Source organism: Catharus ustulatus, chromosome 23 (assembly GCF_009819885.2).
Source record: "Catharus ustulatus isolate bCatUst1 chromosome 23, bCatUst1.pri.v2, whole genome shotgun sequence".
Taxonomy (NCBI): domain Eukaryota; kingdom Metazoa; phylum Chordata; class Aves; order Passeriformes; family Turdidae; genus Catharus; species Catharus ustulatus.
Genome location: NC_046243.1, coordinates 6125919 through 6145407, shown reverse-complemented (window position 1 = coordinate 6145407; position 19489 = coordinate 6125919). Strand labels below are relative to the sequence as shown.

At 50.0% G+C, this 19489-nt stretch overlaps 1 protein-coding gene across 1 annotated transcript; it reads left to right on the top strand.

The window, feature by feature from the left end:
- Nucleotides 1-437: 437 nt before the first annotated feature.
- WNT9B (Wnt family member 9B) lies at nt 438-18922 on the top strand. Its single transcript, XM_033078686.1, has 6 exons — nt 438-857; nt 1113-1377; nt 9752-9872; nt 10673-10929; nt 16836-17101; nt 18408-18922. The coding sequence occupies exons 1-6, from the start codon at nt 438-440 to the stop codon at nt 18882-18884; spliced, it is 1806 nt and encodes a 601-aa protein (XP_032934577.1). The 3' UTR covers nt 18885-18922.
- The last annotated feature ends 567 nt before the right edge of the window (nt 18923-19489 follow it).

Genomic DNA, 19489 nt, shown 5'->3' with positions numbered 1-19489 from the left:
CGGGGATGGAGGGATCCCACGGGGATGGAGGGATCCATGTGGATTGAGGGATCCCAGGGGGATGGAGGGATCCCACGGGGATGGAGGATCCCACGGGGATGGAGGGATCCCACGGGGATGGAGGATCCCACGGGGATGGAGGGATCCGATGTGGATTGAGGGATCCCACGGGGATGGAGGGATCCGATGGGGATGGAGGGATCCCACGGGGATGGAGGGATCCATGTGGATTGAGGGATCCCACGGGGATGGATGCACCCGGCGCGGCGTCCCCGAGGGCTGGGGGGGCGGCGGGTCCCCAGGGAGCCCCGGGGGTTCCCGGCGGCGGTGGGACGGGACGGGACGGGACGGGACGGGACGGGGCCGCCCCGCCTCCCGCTTAAAGAGCCGCGGCGCCGGGCGGCCCGCAGCGAGCTGGGACCGGCACCGCCCGCACCATGCGCTCCGCCGCCAGACTCAGCCGCATCCTCCTCCTCCTCCTCCTCCTGCCGCCGCCGCCCGCCGCCGCCTACTTCGGGTCAGCACCGCCCGCGGGGACCGGCCCGGCACCGCCTTCGAGCCGGGACCGGGGGGAGAGCGGGGACACCGGGAACCGGGGCTGGGGGGACGGGGTGACAGTGGGACAGATCGGGGTGACCATGGGACAGCTTGGATTGTCCGTGGGACAGCTCAGAGTGACAGTGGGGCAGCTGGGGGTGACAGTGGGGCAGCTCGGGGTGACCGTGGGGCAGTTCGGGGTGACCATGGGACAGCTCGGAGTGACCGTGGGGCAGCTCGGATTGTCCGTGGGACAGCTCAGAGTGACCGTGGGGCAGCTGGGGGTGACAGTGGAACAGCTGGGACTGACCGTGAGGCAGGTCAGGGTGTCCTTTGGGACAGTTCGGGGTGTTCTTTGGGACAGCTCGGGTGTTCTTTGGGACAGCTCGGGTGTTGCTCGGGACAGCTCGGGTGTCCTTTGCGACAGCTCGGGGTGTTCTTTAGGACTGCTCGGGTGTCCTTTGGGACAGTTCGGGTGTTCTTTGGGACAGCTCGGGTGTTTTTTGGGACTGCTCGGGTGTTCTTCGGGACAGCTCGGGTGTTTTTTGGGACTGCTCGGGTGTTCTTTGGGACAGTTCGGGGCCGTGGAGCGCAGGTCCCCGCCGATGCTCTGCGGAGGGCGCGGGGGCTCCGCGGGGCTGTCGCGGTCCCCGGACACGTTCCCGTCGCTGCGGGGGGGTCCGGGCCGAGCCGCGCACCTGCAGCGCCCGGAGCATCCCCCGAGCTGTCCCGGGCCCGGAGGGGCGGTGCGGGCAGGGCTGAGGGAACGGGACACGGGGGCCGGGGGTCGCAGGAGCCTCCCCGAGCGGACCAGGGAGCTTTTACGGGATGTGGAAACGGGTGGGAAATTCTGTTGGCTGGGAGGAAAAGTGGATTTTTCCCCCTGAAGTGAGCTCCGGGTCTGCTCAGGGTGCGAATCAGCCCCGGGGTTGGCTGGCACTGATCGCTCCCTGCAGGGCTCCCCGGGGCTGGCACAGGGAGCTCGGCAGGCAGGGATGGGTCAGGAAGGTGCTGCGGAGCTCCACGGCTCAAAGCCAGCCCAGGAACAGCGGCAGAGCTGCTGCTCCAGCCCGACACACGGCAGGATCAGAATCCCTCGGGCACAGCTGCTGCTGGGTTTGTGTCTTCCCCTCGCGTTTCAGTGTGCTCGGGATAAGGCAAAGATGGGTTTGTACCAGGTTGGGTCAATGCCGAATTTCCCATGCAGAGTGTTCTGGGGGATTTTGTCCCGTGTGAGCTGCTCCTCAGGCAGGATTTCCAGACTCAGGGTTAGCAGAGCTGTTGGTGCACGTATCAGGGAGGGTAGAACAGGCAGGAGCATCTGAAATTCAGTGATTGCAGCGCTCAGGACTGGTCTGTGCTGCCGTGAACACATGGAGGGTCCTGTTCCCTCTCCACTGATCCTCCCACCCCGTGCCTGACACTGTGTTTGCTGGGAAGTGTTGCTGGCTTGGCACTTCTCACCCAGGACACACCTGGTACATAATTCATTCCTGCTGCAAAGCTTCCTTAAAGCATCTGGATTTTAAATGTATTAATTTATCATTCAGCCTAATTCACAGCTAAGCCCCTGCTGGGGGGCTCCCCTTTCCCAGTCACTCAGAGCCTGTGTCAGCACTCACTCTCTGCAGGCAGAGTTTGGCTTTCCAGCCACAGGGATGTGCACATGGCTGTGCCAGGGGAGTGAATGAATTTGTGCTGCCCTTCCAGATACACAGAGCTGTCACTGACCACTGCTCGAGCTAGACTCTGTTAAAGCCACCTGAGTGGTCCTTTGCTCTGTGATAATTATTTATAATTATTATATTTATTTATTTGGCACAAGCAGCTTTCTGGGCACATGAAATCTGTGTGTGCTGCCTCTTGACTGTGCTGTTCAGGTTCATTTTTCATTGTGGGTTTTTCCCTTGAGAGGTCTGACATAGGGGTGTCCTGTGTATTCTCACCTCTTCATCTGAAAGTCAAAAGAAGAAACCCAAATCTAAAAACTCAGTGAGTTTGGTGTGATGAGCACTGTGGTACATGGGTGCTTTCAGATACAAATTTTTGAGTTGATAGACTTGAGAGGAACCTGAATATTTTAGAAGTGAATGTTTGATGTGGCTTGGTTTGGGAGAAAACCAATCTCCCACCTAAATTAGTACTGAACTGGAGGGGACTGGGCACCTTGGGTCAGTGCTCTGCTTCTAAGTTTAGCCAGAGACCCAGGCACATGAGCCAAATATTGGCTTTCCAAACACTTCATGGAGAAAACCTGCAAAGATGTGAGAACAAGTGAAGGAGGCTTTTGGATGGCAACATGCAGAGACAGGACCTGAACCCTTTCTGGATGTGGCAAAGGTGAAGAATTGCTGGTTCAAAGGGTGAAGGAAATGCTGAGTTTTGATTTCATCAGGGCAAAGGTAAAGCATGAAGTGTATGGGATAGTCCAGTAAAAATGGTCCAAGGGCCTGGCAAAGATGCAGCTCACCTTTAAATACAGAAAACAAAGTACTGCCAGAGTGAACACAGCATTACAATGGGTAAATTCAGAGAAACTCAGAATGGGTTGGGTTAGAAGTGATCTTTAAAGTGGCCTTGGGCACTCCCAGGGATCCAGGGGCAGCCACAGCTGCTCTGGGCACCCTGTGCCAGGGCCTGCCCACCCTCCCAGGGAACAATTCCTGCCCAACATCCCATCTAACCCTGCCCTCTGGCAGTGGGAAGCAATTTTTGTATTATGGTTTTAGGACAAGGGGAATGTCTTTGAAATGACAGCTGTGGGCAGAGCTCTGAGCCCATTCCCAGCACCTGGAGCTCACTGGTGTCTGCACTGGCTGGGCTTGAGCAGATCCTGAACTCCTGGTGCTGGGCCCACAAGGGGTAAATTAAAACCTGCTTTTAGGAGAGGGAGAGAAAATAATCCCTGAGTGAAAGGTGTTATTAGGATTGTGTTGGGCTTGCCTGGCTCTCTGAAAGCAGGAACCCAGCAGTGTCCAGTCCTCACCTCCTGACTCCCTTTGTGCTCATTTTGCTTCCCCTTTGCTTCAATCCTCCCCCAGCCTGCAGCCTCCTGTGAAGCATTCCCTCCTTTTCATGCTTTTCCTCTCAGGGTGTTCAGCTCCTCAGGTGGTGGGAATGTCTCCAGACCTCATTAAAAGCTCAAAGCCTCCTGTTGTCTCCTTGTTCGTGTTTCAGAAGGTGAAAAGGCATTTAGGATGTGCTGGAGGGCAAAGAGCTTCTCCCAGGGCAGAATCCAGAGCAGACCCACCCCAGGTAGGAGGTTGGTGGGAAGGTGGAAGAACCAAAGCTGATCAAAGCCTGGGGAACAGGCTGGGACGTGTCTCACCCATGGGCCAGGCTGGCCCCTGCTCCATGGGCAGATTTCTTTAAAACTCCTCCTGAAATCCCTGTGGTGGCTGCAGAGGTGCCTGGATCTCTCAGGATGTGCTGGCTGGGCTCACAGCTTCTCCTGCCTACCCTGCCCTCTGTATTTGGTGCTGGTTCTGCTCCACCAAAGCCAGTGGCACAATTTTGGCTCCTTTCCTGAAGGAAGGATTTTGTGGGGCTGTTAGAGGGTAAAAGCAGGGCTATTGAAGCTGGGCCCTGCATAGTTTTGGAACCAGCATCATGTGTCAAATGATACCTTAAAATAAATATGATCATCCCTAAAAAAGCTGTCCTGACATCTCCTGTGTCCTAGAGATGTCCAGCAAGCCTTGGCTTCCATCCCATTAGCCCAGTTACCCACATCCCATTGTTGTATTTGGTAAATGTCTTATTGCAGCATTTCCCTGATCAATCTAATGGGCCAAATAAGCTCAAACAACGACTCTGGTGTCCAGTTCTGAGTGCTCTTGGAAAGGTTTCTGAGGATATTTCTCTTCCTGTTGAGCTGATAATTAAATACTGATATTATTTACAGGCTGCATCATTGTTCCTCAAAGGACAGATCCTCATTCAGGAAGGTTTGTTACAGCATCATTGTTGTCATTGTCAGAATACTGGAGTACTAAAAAAGAGAGAGAAAGAGCATAAATGGAGAGGGAACTTTCAGCTGAGATCTGGGCAGACTGAGGATGGAGTCTGTGGTGAAACAGCAGAGGGGCTGTGGGGCTGCAGGTGCCTTGCAGAGGGAAAGGCTTTTCATGGATGCTTTTTGATTCTCTCAGCTCCCAGACTCTCTTTAGTCACTACCTCAGTGGAGCACAGGTTCTAAAAACCCATCCCAATGGGTATTGAGTGTTTCATGGCAGGAATGCTCTGGGGAATGTGGCCAGTCCAGAGTTAGACTGAAAATCTGCTTTCTCCTGTAATGACTGCCCAGTTGGTGCCCTGAGCTGGGACCAGTCCTGGAAGTGGGATCCACATGGAGATTGTTCATGTGGCTGAGCTGGGAGGTGGAAGGAGTCAAAGCAAGGCTGTCCAGGCTGTGGGAGCCAGAGCAGGTGAGGGTGGAGAGCCCTGAGCTGGTTATTGCCTCTCCTCCCAAACTGGCAGCTCTCCTGATGCTGGAATTTTATGTCCTGGTCCCTGTGGAACTTCAGGAGAATTCTTTAAAAAAAATGAGTCTGGACCTGGACACATCATCTGTTACTGCTCCCAGACAGGGCTTGCAGCAAACAGCAAACAATCCATCTCAAAGGATTCTGACTCACAGCGTCGTGTGAACTCATCTGAGGTTTTAATTCAAGCTTTTTCTCCTTGTGAGGAGCAGAAACTTGATGGAAAACCTGCAGGATAACAGGTATAGAGACACCTGCCCGAGGGGCTGAAATGACAACTCTGATGGAGGAAAGCAAAAATCTTTGATATCAACTGTTAAATCTCAATACTGATCATTGAGATTCATAGCTGAGATGCTCTGGGGATTTCTGCCACCTCCTTTGCAGGCAGTGGGGGTACAGAGCAGAGGAACCATCCTCATTAGTCACAGCAGTGCTACACTCACAGGCCATCCTTTCTCCAGGGACAAATGGGGAGGATTAGATTGTGTGCTTCTGAAAGGATGAAAACTCAGTTTGACAGAGCTGGGGACAGAGGAGATCTGGGGACCTCTGTGCACTGCACAGGCCTTGGTTCAATCCATCATGTCCCACATTCTCTCAGCCTTTCCTGAAGGGTTCTTGCAGCTCTCTGTGGGGTGCAGATATTCCTGTGGAACATGAAAGGCCCCTGAAATCAGATATGGAGTCCTGTTGTGGGCTGCTTTGATTTTCTCCTTACTTGGGAGAGGTAGGAAAGGCATATTTTTACTGGTTTTTAAGACCTTTCAGATCCAGAGGACATTGGGCATTGCACAGGAACAGGCTCTCATTAAAAGTCTCTTAAGCAGCTGGAATGTGGCTGGAAGGAGATTAAAGGAAATAGATGAATTTAGCAAAGTGCTTAGACAGAAAAGGAGAGAGAAATAAAGTTGGAGATCCTTATTGTTCTTTCAGATTGTGAACAGGTGTGCATTAATTCAAAGAGTTCACTTTCTTTGCTGTATGATCTGTAGATAATAAACTCTAAATCATCTAAAACGATGCAGATTGCCCGACTGCAAATATCTGCATATTTTATATTTAGTCTTGTACAAATGTTTGCATACTCTGATCTTGATCACATCCTGTGTTGGCTCTGCCCTGATAAAATACAGTTGTGGTGGGAGGCTGCAGAGCCTCCAGTGACACAGGGCAATCTCTGGGGCTGGCCCAGGGTGGCTTCTGCTGCCAGCTGTGCCACCTGCCTGGCCTGGGCACCTCCTGCAGTTCCTCTGGTCTGAATTGGAATTTGTGTGACAGATGAGCTTTGGGAGCTGTGTCTGTGCTCTGGCTCTGAGACTCCTGATCCTGGCAGCCTCAAACACAGAGGTGGAATTACTTATATAAATTATATAATTCTTTCCTGCTGACATTGCCCTGCCTCAAGTGACAAGTGGGAGATTTTGCACAATGAGACTGTCACAGAAAGGTGTGTTCTAGCTTTGGATTAGAACAGGATTAACCAATTTACTGCTTATTTCATTAGCTGTGCTCTATCCATCTGTTTGTTTCTGACCTCCTTTTCTAGAGGAAAATCAAGCAGCTTCAGAAGTTCAACAACAATAATCAAAATAATAAAAAAATTAATAATAAATATATTTATTAAATTTATATAAACATATAAATATATATTAGATTATATATTATGTGTTATATATATAGTATTTATTTATATACATTATATAAATATATAAACATATATAAATAATAAGAAATATTAAGTAGATTTGCCTGTGCAACCAGCTTTCTGTGTAGGATGCTGCATTACCTCTTTCAGAATTCTAAGTGTTGCTGGATCTAGTTTTAGGAAGTGTTTTTTCCCATGAAGCTTTTGCTCTGAGTGGTGAAAATGATGAATTAGACTTGGTATCTCTGTGTGTGGTCCCAGGTTGTATTTGCTGTGCATTATTGAGATTGTTCTGGAAATGGAATCAAATTCTTCAAAGGTTTTTGGGGTTTTTTTTGTTTTTTTTTCCTTCTACAAATATCAGCACCCAACATCCCTCAGAGCCTGGAGAATGGCAATGCCACCTTCTCCCAAATCCCAGTGGGTGTCCTGGCCAAAGGACATCCTTGAGATAATCCCTGTCCAGGGCTGTAAAATTCAGGACAAAGGTTGATGTGGCTTCATCACCTTCACCAGCACTGGGTAACAACAAATGTGAAGCCAAAAGCATGAACAGAAGTAGGGTGGCAGACTGAGATGCTCCCTCAGAATATTTTCCAGCTTCTGGCAGTCTGCACATCCTGTGTCAAAGTATCTTTGTGTTTAGTGGTCCCTTTATGACTTTGTCTTCCATGGTTTGTATGAATACATGGAAAATTCAGCATTCCTTGTGCCCTGCATTGAGAAGGGCTGCCAGTTTAACTACAGCCTCATTTATTTTAAGTCTAAAATTTATTAAATTATCACCATTCCTCCTGATTATTCTACTTTAGAGATCAGAATAATCTTTACTCACATGGAGGCCAGTCCTGCTTCCACAGCCCTGTGTTCTCCTCCTTCTCCTGGTGGGAATTGTGGAAGGTATCTTACACAAGCTATTTTGGAAATCTGTCACCTGTCATGTCCAAGCAGACAGTAACATCTGGCTTGTCCTTGGTCTGTGTGTGCAGTGACCACTTCCACACAAGTTGTGTTGACTCTTCTCCACTCTTCTGTATTTAACCTTTGCCCACCAATTCTGCTCTGGTTTTAGAGTTTCTCTGAGCTTGTCCAGGACAGCTCATCCCTGCTTTGTGTCATTCATCAGATCTCTTACAAATCTCGAAGACTCCTTTGCCACCTTTTCTCGGTTTCACACAGGTTCCAGCAATGCCTTTGCACCACGTTCTCCTTCCTGAGTCAGCACCTAGATGTGAATCAGACACCCCTGGGCTACAGAAACTTCACAGCCTTGGCTTTACAGCTGGGAGATTCATCAACCCCCAATCAACCTGGGCAGCTCCACAGCCTTTAGTGAAACTGTGTCTGCTCAGGGGCTCAATTTCTGACTTCACATTCACCTGCTGGCTCTTGCTTTGCACTGCCTGCTCTCCCTGTCCCCCAGGGGAAGGGATTCATGGATTTTTGGCCAAAATCCTGGGCCCTTGGGATGAGCATGTGGAATGGCAAGAACAGGCAGTGAGCAGTTATCTTGCAGTTCTTGAGTTTTTTCCCAGCTGAGGTCACACCCTGGGACTCCTCTGGAGTCAGAGCCATGGAACTCTGAGCTGCTTCTGCTTCTGAGCCCCTGGGAAAGGGAAGGGCTCAGGGCTGGTCACACCTTTCCTGGGAAGGGGATGTTGGTCTGAATAGTCAATGAACTGCTGACTGAAATACCTGACAAGGGATGAAGGATGTTTTAGCTGGAATTTAGGACATTAAAATGAGGATGGAGACTGGCAAGAGGGGAGATGTTTTTGTTCTGGAGGGGATTTTGGGGAGGCAGGATGGCTGGCAGGGTGGCAGCTCTGTTGGCACATGGGCAGTCAGTAATTTGGTACATGAATTTGGGAATGTTGCAGCTGTGCTTTCAAGCAGTGAGTGATTTGTGCTGTTATAACAGGCTCTTAAACTCTTCAGTGGCACCTCCCACTTCCTTATTTCCTCTCTCCCTGCCATGAACTTGGGAAACTTTAGGGCCTGGGAGCACAGGCACTGCATGGCAAAGGGAGAGGAGCCACATTCCCACTCCACTTGTTGCCAAGTGCACTTTTCTGGGGTGTCAGTGCTGGAATCCCACTGCCAGGCACAGTCCAGGTTCTGGGAGAGGGTTTTTATTCTGACATAGCAGCAACCCCTCTGCCGAGCCCAGCACAGTCCCACTGAGTTGGGCTCTGTCTGAACATTCCTAAATCAGACTTTTGCTGACCTCTCCCTGCCCATGCAAAGCTTAGCACATCCTAATGTTGAGTTTCAGAGTCTGTGCTCAGCTTGTGCCCAGCTCCCAGGGACATCCCACCCCTGTGAACAGGTTGGGCTGGTTCCAAGCACCAGGGTGAGCCAAGCAAAGCCCTCAAGCTGGTTCATCATGGCTTGGTCTCAGTGCCTTGGGTCAATCTCAGGAGCAGCCTCTGGGCAGGGTTTGGGGCCTTGCAAGGCTCTGACCCCTCAGTCTGAGCTGCTCTCTGAAGCTCATCAAGCCGTGCTGATTGGAGTTTCTTCAGCTGAGCCTGGCCCCAATGCTCTGTCCCTGTTTCCAGCATTGTCTCTTCATTTCTTGGCTCACTGGGACCTCTCCTGTCTCTGTCCCCCAGTCCAGCAGTGACAATGGGAGGGAGAGATTCTTCTCACCCACTTGGTTTCTAAGGTTCAGTCCCTGTGTGGTCCACAAGGGTTCCAAAGTTCCTGGGTGGTTTGCAGGTCTCTGTGTGAGTCCAGAGGTGTGTTAGTTAATTGTCTTTGTTGTTAATTACAGCAGTGTGAGCACATCTGGGGGTTGTATTGTCCTGTGAGGATGGGTACAGGGTGCTGTGGGATTAGGTCAGCAGAGCTGTGCTCCAACTCTGTGCCTGGATAGGCTGGGCTGGCTGCAGGGAGATCTTGGAATTATCTCAGGAACAGCTCAGGAGCACACTCAAATCACAGCTGCAGTGCTTGACTTGCATCCTCTGTCATGAAGAAGTGCCCCAAAATAAAGGTTCCAGAATATTTCCATTGATCTATCTGCTTTGGGAATTTTTTGGGGCAGGGGTTGAGGCTCTCTGAGTGTGGGTTTGGGAAGCAGGTGACACACTCCTGGTCAGTGCAGTGCTGCTGCACAACAACTGCTCCCAGTTTGCAGCCCCCAAACCCTGCATCAAAGTAAAATATTTTCTCTGTGATTTCAAGCATCCTGGAGATATCAGGTAAGCTGAGTTTTGCAAGAGAAAAATTGTCTTGCCATGAAAAGTGAAACCATTTGTCTCCAGTATTTGTGACATTTTTCAGCTGAATTGCATTAACACATAAATGCATTGCCATTGCATTTGGCAGGACATTTTTATTTGACCTTTCCTGTATTTTTTACAGCAAGGATATGTTTTCCAGCAAAACTCATGCTTGTGGAGGCAGGTGGTCCCTGGTAATGTCCTCCCACTGGCCTTTCCAAGCTGTGGGTGTGGTGGCAGTGCTCACAGAGCCTGGGGAGGAGGTGGCTCCTGCCTTTAGGGGTCACACAGAGCTGTGGCACAGGGAGCAGCAGCCAGGGCTCTGTGTGTGACACTGGCTGTGTCCCATCGCTGTGCTGGGACCCATCAGGGGGTGCTGTCAGGTTGTCTCCATTGTGCTGGTGACAGCACACATGGGCACACCACGGCATGAGGCTCGGCCCTGCTGTGTGGTGGGAATGGGATACCAGATCTAATCAATCTGTATTGATTAATCTCTGAGCTTGATGTGGCTTCACCACCTTCACCAGCACTGGGTAATAACAAATAACCTCTCAATAACCTCAAATAACAAATGCCCCGACCTGCAGCCTCCTGAATATCCTCCCCTTCTTCATCTTTTCCATGATGCTGATCTTAGAATCACCTCAGAATCCCGACCTGGTGTGGGTTGGGATGGGCCTTTGGAGCCCCTGGGCACCTCGGGGTGCTCAGAGCTCCTGCCCAGCCTGACCCTGCCCCACCCTTAACTCACCCCCTGTCCCGTTGTGTCCTTGCAGCCTGACCGGGAAGGAAGCCCTGACCCATTTCCCATCGCTGGGTGCCCCGGGGGGCTCTGGCCCGGGCAGGGGGCACCAGAAGCAGTGCGAGCTGCTGCAGCTGTCCCGCAAGCAGAAGCGGCTGTGCCGGAGGGAGCCGGGGCTGGCGGAGACGCTGCGGGACGCGATCCGCCTGGGCATCCTGGAGTGCCAGCTCCAGTTCCGCAGCGAGCGCTGGAACTGCAGCCTGGAGGGCCGGCCCAGCCTGCTCAAGAGAGGTACGGGGAGCTGGGGGAGGGAGATCCTGCAGCCCCGGGGTGCCGCAGATCCCATGGCATTGGGAGATGGGGATGGGATGGAGATGGGGATGGAGATGGGGATGGGGATGGGGATGGGGATGGGGATGGGATGGGGATGGGATGGGGATGGGGATGGGGATGGGGATGGGGATGGGGATGGGGATGGGGATGGGGATGGGGATGGGATGGGGATGGGATGGGATGGGATGGGGATGGGCAGTGCCCAAGCTCCGCGGGAGATGCGGCTGCTCCGGCTCAGGACGAGCGCGGTGCTCGCCTCTTTGTGTCGGGCTCCTGGCACTGAGCTCCCTCCTCAGCCGGGTGCTGCTGTGCTCCATGGCAGGGACAGCCAGAGAAAAAATCCTTTCACTGCCTTGGATATTCGTGTATATAAACCTCTGTGTTCTCAAATACAAGAGAATTTTAAAAAAATTAAATTTAAACCTGTTTACAAAAGCTATTTATCTGCAGACATCTCAGTGCATGTTGACAAATGTCTCCTAAGAGAGATTTTTTTTTTATCTTTGGTATAACTTCAGAGAAATTTGGGCAGAGTGGGTGGAAGACCCCCTGGCTTTTTTTTTCTCAAAATGCTTTAGATGAAGAAATCGTCCTGTAAGGTCTGGATTTGAGGTAGAAGGGAACATCATAAATCCTTCCAATTCTTGACAAAATGGACCCTGAAATAGTTTCCTAAGAAAGACCAGGGAATGCGTTAGGGTTTGCCAGACCTGTCCTGATCCAACCAAAGCCTGACTGTTCAGCCCTTCAAGAACTTCTATTAGCACTTACTAAGCTTCAGTCTTCAGATTTATTGAGTTTCAGTGCTTTGATAATGTTTAGAAACTTAATTTTTTTAAAAAAGGACCTGAAGAAGCCAACATTAATTTTGATGAAAATCAATGCTAATTTTAATTAATATTGGGATCAAAAACGTTTTAATGTTTCCTTTTAAAATTATCAATTTTTATTACATTAAATATCAACTTAATATTTTATTAAGTCAGCACATGCAAGATCAGATTTTCTTCATTGCAAGGCTCTACTGTGGATTTTTTAGCAGGAGGTGGAAGGAGCTGTTAGTGATCATTTTGAGTGTCACTCTCACATCTGCACCTTCATCAACCTCAAAGAACTTGAAAATGACAATTGAATAATCCTCATCTTCAAATAGCTGGAAAACATTTAATTATCTGGCAGTGGCATGCCTTAACATTTCCATGGGCTCCTGACTGACAAAATAAAATATCACCTGTAATTTCAAACCTGTTTTGGCAGATGGGGATAAGTGTTTGAAAACTTTTATTACACAATCTTAAGGATCAAGTGATGATTTAATACAGCCAAGCATGCTGTGTGCAGCCCCTGTGTGACAGGACACTTGGCTGGGAGCAATTATTAGTTCTCATTTTCCTTTAGCTTGCAAGGGGGTTTGTTTCTTTCATAAAGAACATGAATGCTTTCAGCTGCCACTTTTGATCTGTTTGTGACATTTGTTGGAACTTTGCTGGAAATTGTTGGTCATGCAACTCTCCTGTCACCCAGGTAGTGATGAGGCATTTTAGAAATGTTGAAAATCATTTGATTTCTCCATGGTCCTAGAGAAACCATAAAGAAAAATACATATTTTTAGCAGACCTGAATGGTCTTAGGAGTGCAAGAGAGTGACAAAGGTCCTTCCCAGTGAGATGGGGCATTTCTGTAACAGGTGAAAAGCCAGACTCAGTTTGCAATCACAACTGACAAATTGCTGTGACTGGATCATCAGAGCTTTTTCTGCTTCTAGAGATGCCAAAAAAACAAACAAAACACAAGCCAAGGGTTTTCTGCTTCTTGAAATGCCAGATTATTTTACCAGTCTGCACCATTTGTTGCTCTTGGTAGTCCTCTGGGTACAACTGGGAAACTCCTTTTGCATAACCTGCAACCTTTCTGTGGCCACTGTCACTTATGGCAATGATTACTCCTCAGTGACCCATGCAAAATCCTCCTGCACCCCTTCTCCACTGTTTAAAGATTAAAGATGGAAAGAGTTTAAATTATTTCAATCCACCTTGTTACACAGGGCCATTGGTATATTTATAAAAGCAGGAGAAGCAGTGATGACCTTGTGGTGTCCTGGCTGTGCCATTAAGGGCTGCTGGAGGGCAGGTAAAGCAGAATTTCATCTCAAACAACTCAGTGATCTGGGGAAATAAATACCTTTAGCAAAGAGGTCAGAGCCAGCCACTCACAAAATCCTTCTTGAGAAATGAGGGCTCTGCAATCCTTCCATCCCTTAATCCATTCCTTTGTCTCCTGCTGGTGGACTCTGACCTTCCAGCAGTGGTTTCAGCGTTGTCATGAGGAATCCAGGAATGGTGCAGCAGAGGAGGGGTGACTCAGACACAGAATTTCCATGATGGGAGATTTGGAGAAGTCAGCTGGACAAAGCCCTGAGCAGCTGGCATTGGAGCCAGCCCTGCCTTGAGCAGGAGGTTGTTCTAAAGACCAAAAGTCCTTCCATCCTAAACCTTTCTGTGCTTCTGTGGCTTTTTTTGGTTGGTTTTGCTGTTGTTTTCAGAGATGCCTCCTCCACCTGCTCTGAAATGCTCACACTCCTTCACTACAGCATTGAAAAGCCTCTGACCCTGAGCATCTTTCCTTTGGCAGAGTCACCCCACAGCTGAACTCCTCCTGTTACAATTTTCCTGTGGTCTGGAGCACACCACAGCACACAGCAGTGGTGCCAGTGCAGAAAAGTCCTTCTGCCAGGCTAAGAAATCCTTTTGGAGAGCTCAGGCAAGGCTTGGGCACATGGAAGGTCCTACCAGAGGGAGCTCCTGACATTCACCTCTGTGCTGGGTGTTTGCAGCCAAACTGCCCAGCAGAGACAGCTGCACCCAGATGTTCCCCCTGCACCGAGAGTTTCAGATCCCACTGTGTCCCTGACAGGACACTTGGGGTCAGGGGAGTGACCCATCCCCAGCCCAGACCCAGCCACCCCTGGTGACAGGAGCTCTGTTGTCACTGTGGGAGGAGAGAGAGCAGCACACATGGAGTCACCTCTGTCCAGATCCCAAACTGTGCTCCTTGGAGCTGCCACTTGTGCTGTGTCCTCCTGAAAATCCAGCTCCAGCTGCTGCTCTGCTGCACTTTCCACAAGGGCTGAAGGACAGCTTTAACTTCTGTCATTTGTTTTGTGAATTAACAATGAAATGGTGATTGATTCCTCATGACAAAGTGGAGGGAATCATCTTAGACTTTTCAGACAAGCCTTTGGCAGCCTGGTGATGTTGAAGCTTTGTTTTTAGGAGGAGGAGACGTTTCAGTCTGCTGGGTATCTGCAGTTGCTGCTGTCTGCAGTGGCCTGACCACAGCCACGGCCTCTGATTTCCAGTGGGCTGAAAACTGGCCAGGACTTACAGGGGGAAACCAAAGCATCTGAAATAGCAGGAGCAGTGTGGTGATCCACAAAGTCAGATTTAGCAGGGGCTGTGGAGCCAACGGGGCCTGCTGGCTCCTCATGGCTGGGAACGGCATCCGGAATGCTCTCCTCACTTCTGTGGCACAGGGGCTGCTGAGGATCTGGTAAGCATTTGGAGATTGGCTGCTGGAATGATTGAACAGATTTAGGATCTCAAGTATCAGTTATCCTCTCCTAGCTCCTTTGGAGAGGGTTAGATGCTGTTTGAAAATGTGTGAGCATCCTGCTGCCATCCACAGCCTGCACTGACCATGTCCCATTCCAGCTTTTACAGAACTTTTGGTGGATTTGGTGACATTCTTTCATTATCTTTAGAGTACCCTGAGAAATTTTGTAGAGGATCATCAACCAGAAAGATTAATTGCAAATTATTGCTCCAGTGGTTGCAGCAGCCAAAATAGTGAGGTAGGAGGCAGATGCTTGGTTCATCTCCTTGATCTCCTCCATATTTCCCTCATGTCCATGCTGCTGTAGACCTGTATCTAAAATTCTGCAATTCCAGAGAGCTCCTATGAAGTCTATTGGAGGTGCTAATGAAGCCTCTCCATTGTATTCATGATTGGTCCCATTTTTCATTCTTCTTGCTGGCCACCACCAGGAGAAGTCTTTGTCCTGCTCTCTTGGTTGTGTTTATGGTGGACATCACTCAGATCTCAGCACTCTGTGTTCTGCTCCACTATTGCAGCTGGATGGGAATTCTCTGAGGGAACAGGATGATGCAGGATTTGAGGTTGGACTTGGTGAATTCTAGAGGTGGCTTCCAACCTTTTCTCCAGGCAGGGCTCAGTGCAAGTCCAGGTCAAGTCTCTGTGGTTCTCTTTCTCTCTTCCATTACCGGGGAAAAGAGATTTTCCTTCTGATGTGGAAGGGAATTTGGAATTTTCCCATGTGGAATATTTGTTTGCTTTGTTATGTTTTCTTCTCTGTGATGTGTAAGTGCTCTATCTCCCATAAACCAACCTTTTTCTATTTTGGCTGATCTTATCCATTCCTGCTCTCAGAGCTATTGATCAGTCACTTGTCTCTCTCTTCCTTGCACTAATTTCTACATTTTTGACTTGTTAAGCAATTTCCCATTAATAGATTTTTTTTTTCCTGCAAGTGAACTTTAGATGAAATACTCAGATTTTCCCCAGGACTGAATAGGAGAAGAGGTAAATATAAATAAATAAATAAAATATTTTGGTGTTTAGGTCAGATTTGTGTCAGTCAGAGTTTCTGAAACTTCTGTGAAGCTCAGGGGTACCAATATTTCTATTTCTGTCTGATCTCATGTCTCCACATTGAATTTTCATTGAGTCACTGTGCTTTGTTTCCTGGTTAAAATGTCATAGTCACACCACAACCTCAGGGATTGTAGCCAAGCTGGGAATCCTGCTCTGGGGAGGAGAGCAGCTTCAGAACATGCCCCACAGTCACTGGGAGCAGACAATTTACAATGCAGAGAACCCACACACGTGAGGGTTTTCCTTTTTGCCAAGATGTCCTTCAACATGGACATTCCCATTCCAACTACATGTGATCTTTTCATAGAAAATACTGCTACAGTCCCAATTAAAAACATTTTAAAATAATAGGTTGGAAAAAAAAATAGATTTTAAGACACTTTCTCAGTCTCTACTACAGATTTCCTGATTTTATGGCACAACATGATTTCAATGACAGTTTGTATTTGCACAATCAGCTCCATGCTGGGGACAAGCAGAGCTTGGTGGCTGTCACTTTTTGCAGCTGAGTGTTTCCCCAGGAATGTTTGTCTGCTGCCACCCTTCCCTTGTCCACACTGAACCAGTCATGGGTGACACTGGGGGGTCACTACCCCGATCACTTCCATCTGTGTTCCTCTGCTGGGGATGGTGTGGGAGCACTGGAGGAGTTTTGTCTCTTGGTACTTCTAATTATTGTGCTCATGTTTAGTCCATGGACAGGCAGGGATGTGCCTTTCCTGCTTGAACTGATGCCTGGAAAGGCTGACCTGGAACAGAGACTGGACAGAGCAAAAGGAATAAAACAGGAATTTATTGCAAGGATTCACCTTGGGCAGTGCAGGAGCCCAGCCAGGGCTACACCCAAACCAAATCCAAGATGGATCCCAGTCATGAGTTTTACACTTTTATAAGTTTTGGTTTATCTTGGAGTCAGTTATCCAACCACAGCCCCAGGCTATGAAAGCTCCTGTCTTGCCCCTTTCCCTCACCGTTGTTTGTGCTTTTTGGTACTGGTTGTCCTTGATTCTCCAGCTAGAAAGGAATTGTTTTGTCCAACTCCCCTGTGAAGAGAACTCACTAACACCTAAGATGAAATTTCAGAGTTCCACACTAAACAGCACAGATTCTGAAAAATATAAAATCTAAACCCCAAGGCATCATTTTTCCCCTTTAGAGGCTTAGCAGGGCCTTTACCTTGCTGTCCCCTGCAGGCTTTAAGGAGACGGCGTTCCTGTACGCCGTGTCCTCGGCCGCCCTGACGCACTCGCTGGCGCGGGCGTGCAGCGCGGGGCGCATGGAGCGCTGCACCTGCGACGACTCCCCGGGGCTGGAGAACCGCAAGGCCTGGCAGTGGGGAGTCTGTGGGGACAACCTCAAGTACAGCACCAAGTTCCTGAAGAAGTTCCTGGGGCAGAAGAGGATCGGCAAGGACCTGCGGGCCAAGGTGGACATCCACAACACCAACGTGGGCATCAAGGTAGGAGCTGTGCTGGCAAGGTTGGGATGAACTCTGGGCTCAGGAAAAGTGTTCCAGCTCATCCTGTGTGTGAGAGGGGTGTTCACTGCTCTCAAACCAGGCCTGTTCACCTCTGTGTCCTGGGACCTGTGGTGCTGAGAGTCCCTGGGAAGTGTCCTGAGCTCTTGTGTGAGGAGATGCGTGTTGGGTGGCAGAGGAGCATCCTGTGTCCTCCAGTGGTGCCAGCATGGGTGCCAGGGGGACAGCACAGGGACAGAAACTCCACAGCTGAATGACTCCAGGGGCTATGCCAGGGCCATAGGGGGCTCTGAGAACAGCTGGAGCTCAGAGCTGGTGGCATGTGTGAAGCAGATTAAAGCCTGAAACTCTTGAGATCAACATTGAGTCTGCTGGTGACTGCTATGGAATGAGTCTGGTCACAGGTTTGGGTCAGAGAGCATCACATTGAGCATTTTGACTTGCAGGTTACAGGCTACTGAGTCATCACTGTCTTCCATTTACTGAGTCAAATTGATTGTTTAATTAGAGCACTGTCTTCATTTGAATAGACCAAAAGGAATCCAGCATGTTGGTGATGTTCAGTTTTATGGCTGACTACTCCTACTGTGCCAAATAGAAGTGATAAGGACTTACTTGGTATTCAGCTGGTTGTCCTCAGGCTATCCATTCTCTGTCTTACCTGTCAACTAAGTAGCCATTCCTCTGCCTTTTATTTTTTGTTTTGTTGTTTGTGGGGTTTTGTTTGTTTGTTTTTGTTGTTTTTTTATTTGTTTGTTTTGCTTTGTTTTGCTTTGTTTTGTTTTGTTTTGTTTTTTCTTTTTAATTATTAACATTTTTTCCTCCATGGAATAGAAATCATGGCAATAAAACAGAAGTGCTTCTCTGAATATTGTATATTTGAATGCATTTATAATTTTTGCTGCTGCATACACAATGCATGCACACAAAATCTTGGCTGAATTCTTTACATAATGTCCCTCTGGTAGAATATAAGAGCAGTGGTGAGACACAGGAATCCCAGTTCTTATTAGTACTCCTCCATATTCAGCTACCAAAGAGGAACTTCATGTGTACAGTGACCTTCTACATCACTACTTATGTCTTGAAATAATAGAAGTGACTTTATTAGCTTTGTTACATTAAGATTCAAAGTACACAGCACTCTGTCACTTCAGTCTGGACAGCAGATGCAGCTTTAAGGGATATGTGAGTAGCAGTGCCGATTTGGTGAGTTTTGTGGTGCACTATCTCGAGGTGCTGTCTGAGCTCCTGGCAGGTACCAACCAGCGCTGTTCTTGCTCGCCAGGCGGTGAAGAACGGCCTCAAAACCACCTGCAAGTGCCACGGCGTGTCGGGCTCCTGCGCCGTGCGGACCTGCTGGAAGCAGCTCTCGCCTTTCCACGAGATCGGGCGGCTCCTGAAGCTGCGCTACGACGATGCCGTCAAGGTCTTCAGCACCAGCAACGACGCGGTGGGGCACTCGGAGCTGGCGGGGCCGCACCGCCACGGCCCCTCGGCCAAGCTGCCCGCGCTGCCCCGCCCCACCGACCTGGTGTACGTGGAGGACTCGCCCAGCTTCTGCCGGCCCAGCAAGTACTCCCTGGGCACCGCGGGCAGGACCTGCTCCCGGGAGGGCAACTGCGACAGCATGTGCTGCGGGAGGGGCTACAACACCCAGAGCCGCCTGGTCACCTTCTCGTGCCACTGCCAGGTGCGCTGGTGCTGCTACGTGGAGTGCCAGCAGTGCATGCAGGAGGAGGTGGTGTACAGCTGCAAGCAGTAGCCACAGCGCCCAGCGGCGGGGACAGGGCAGGGACAGGGGACAGGGGACAGGGACGCGGCTCTCTGCTGCGGGATGAGGGCAGAGGGCAGCGCCGAACGTGCGGTGCTCCTCCAGCTCCGCGCTGGGATGGATGCTCCAGCCTGGGGAGAGCCCCCGCATGACGGGGGAGAACCAGGGGCATTGCAGGGTGTGGGGTCAGGAAGGAGGGACAGAGAGCGGGGGGATGTGGGGACAGCAGAAACCCCAGTGCAGCCACAAATGTCCCTCGAGGTCAAACCTGTACTCTCCTCTGCGGGAGTATCCTCCTCCTCCTCCTCCTCCTCCTCCACCCCTCAGGTGCGCTCGGAAATGCGTCGGGGTGGTGACACTGGGACACTGAGGGCTCGTGCCCTGGCTCCTGCTCAGAAGAGAATTCAGGGAATGGGGAGGCAGCAAGCAGAGACTGGCTCCAGCAGTGGCAGGGACAGCCACTACCGAGGCACAAGGACTGTGACAGGGGGGCATTGCCGGTGCCGTCCCCTGGGAGCTGGCTGGAGCCTTTCTGCTGTGAACTCACTGCTGAATATTCTCATTTTGGCATGAGAATTGTGCCTCAGAAATACCAG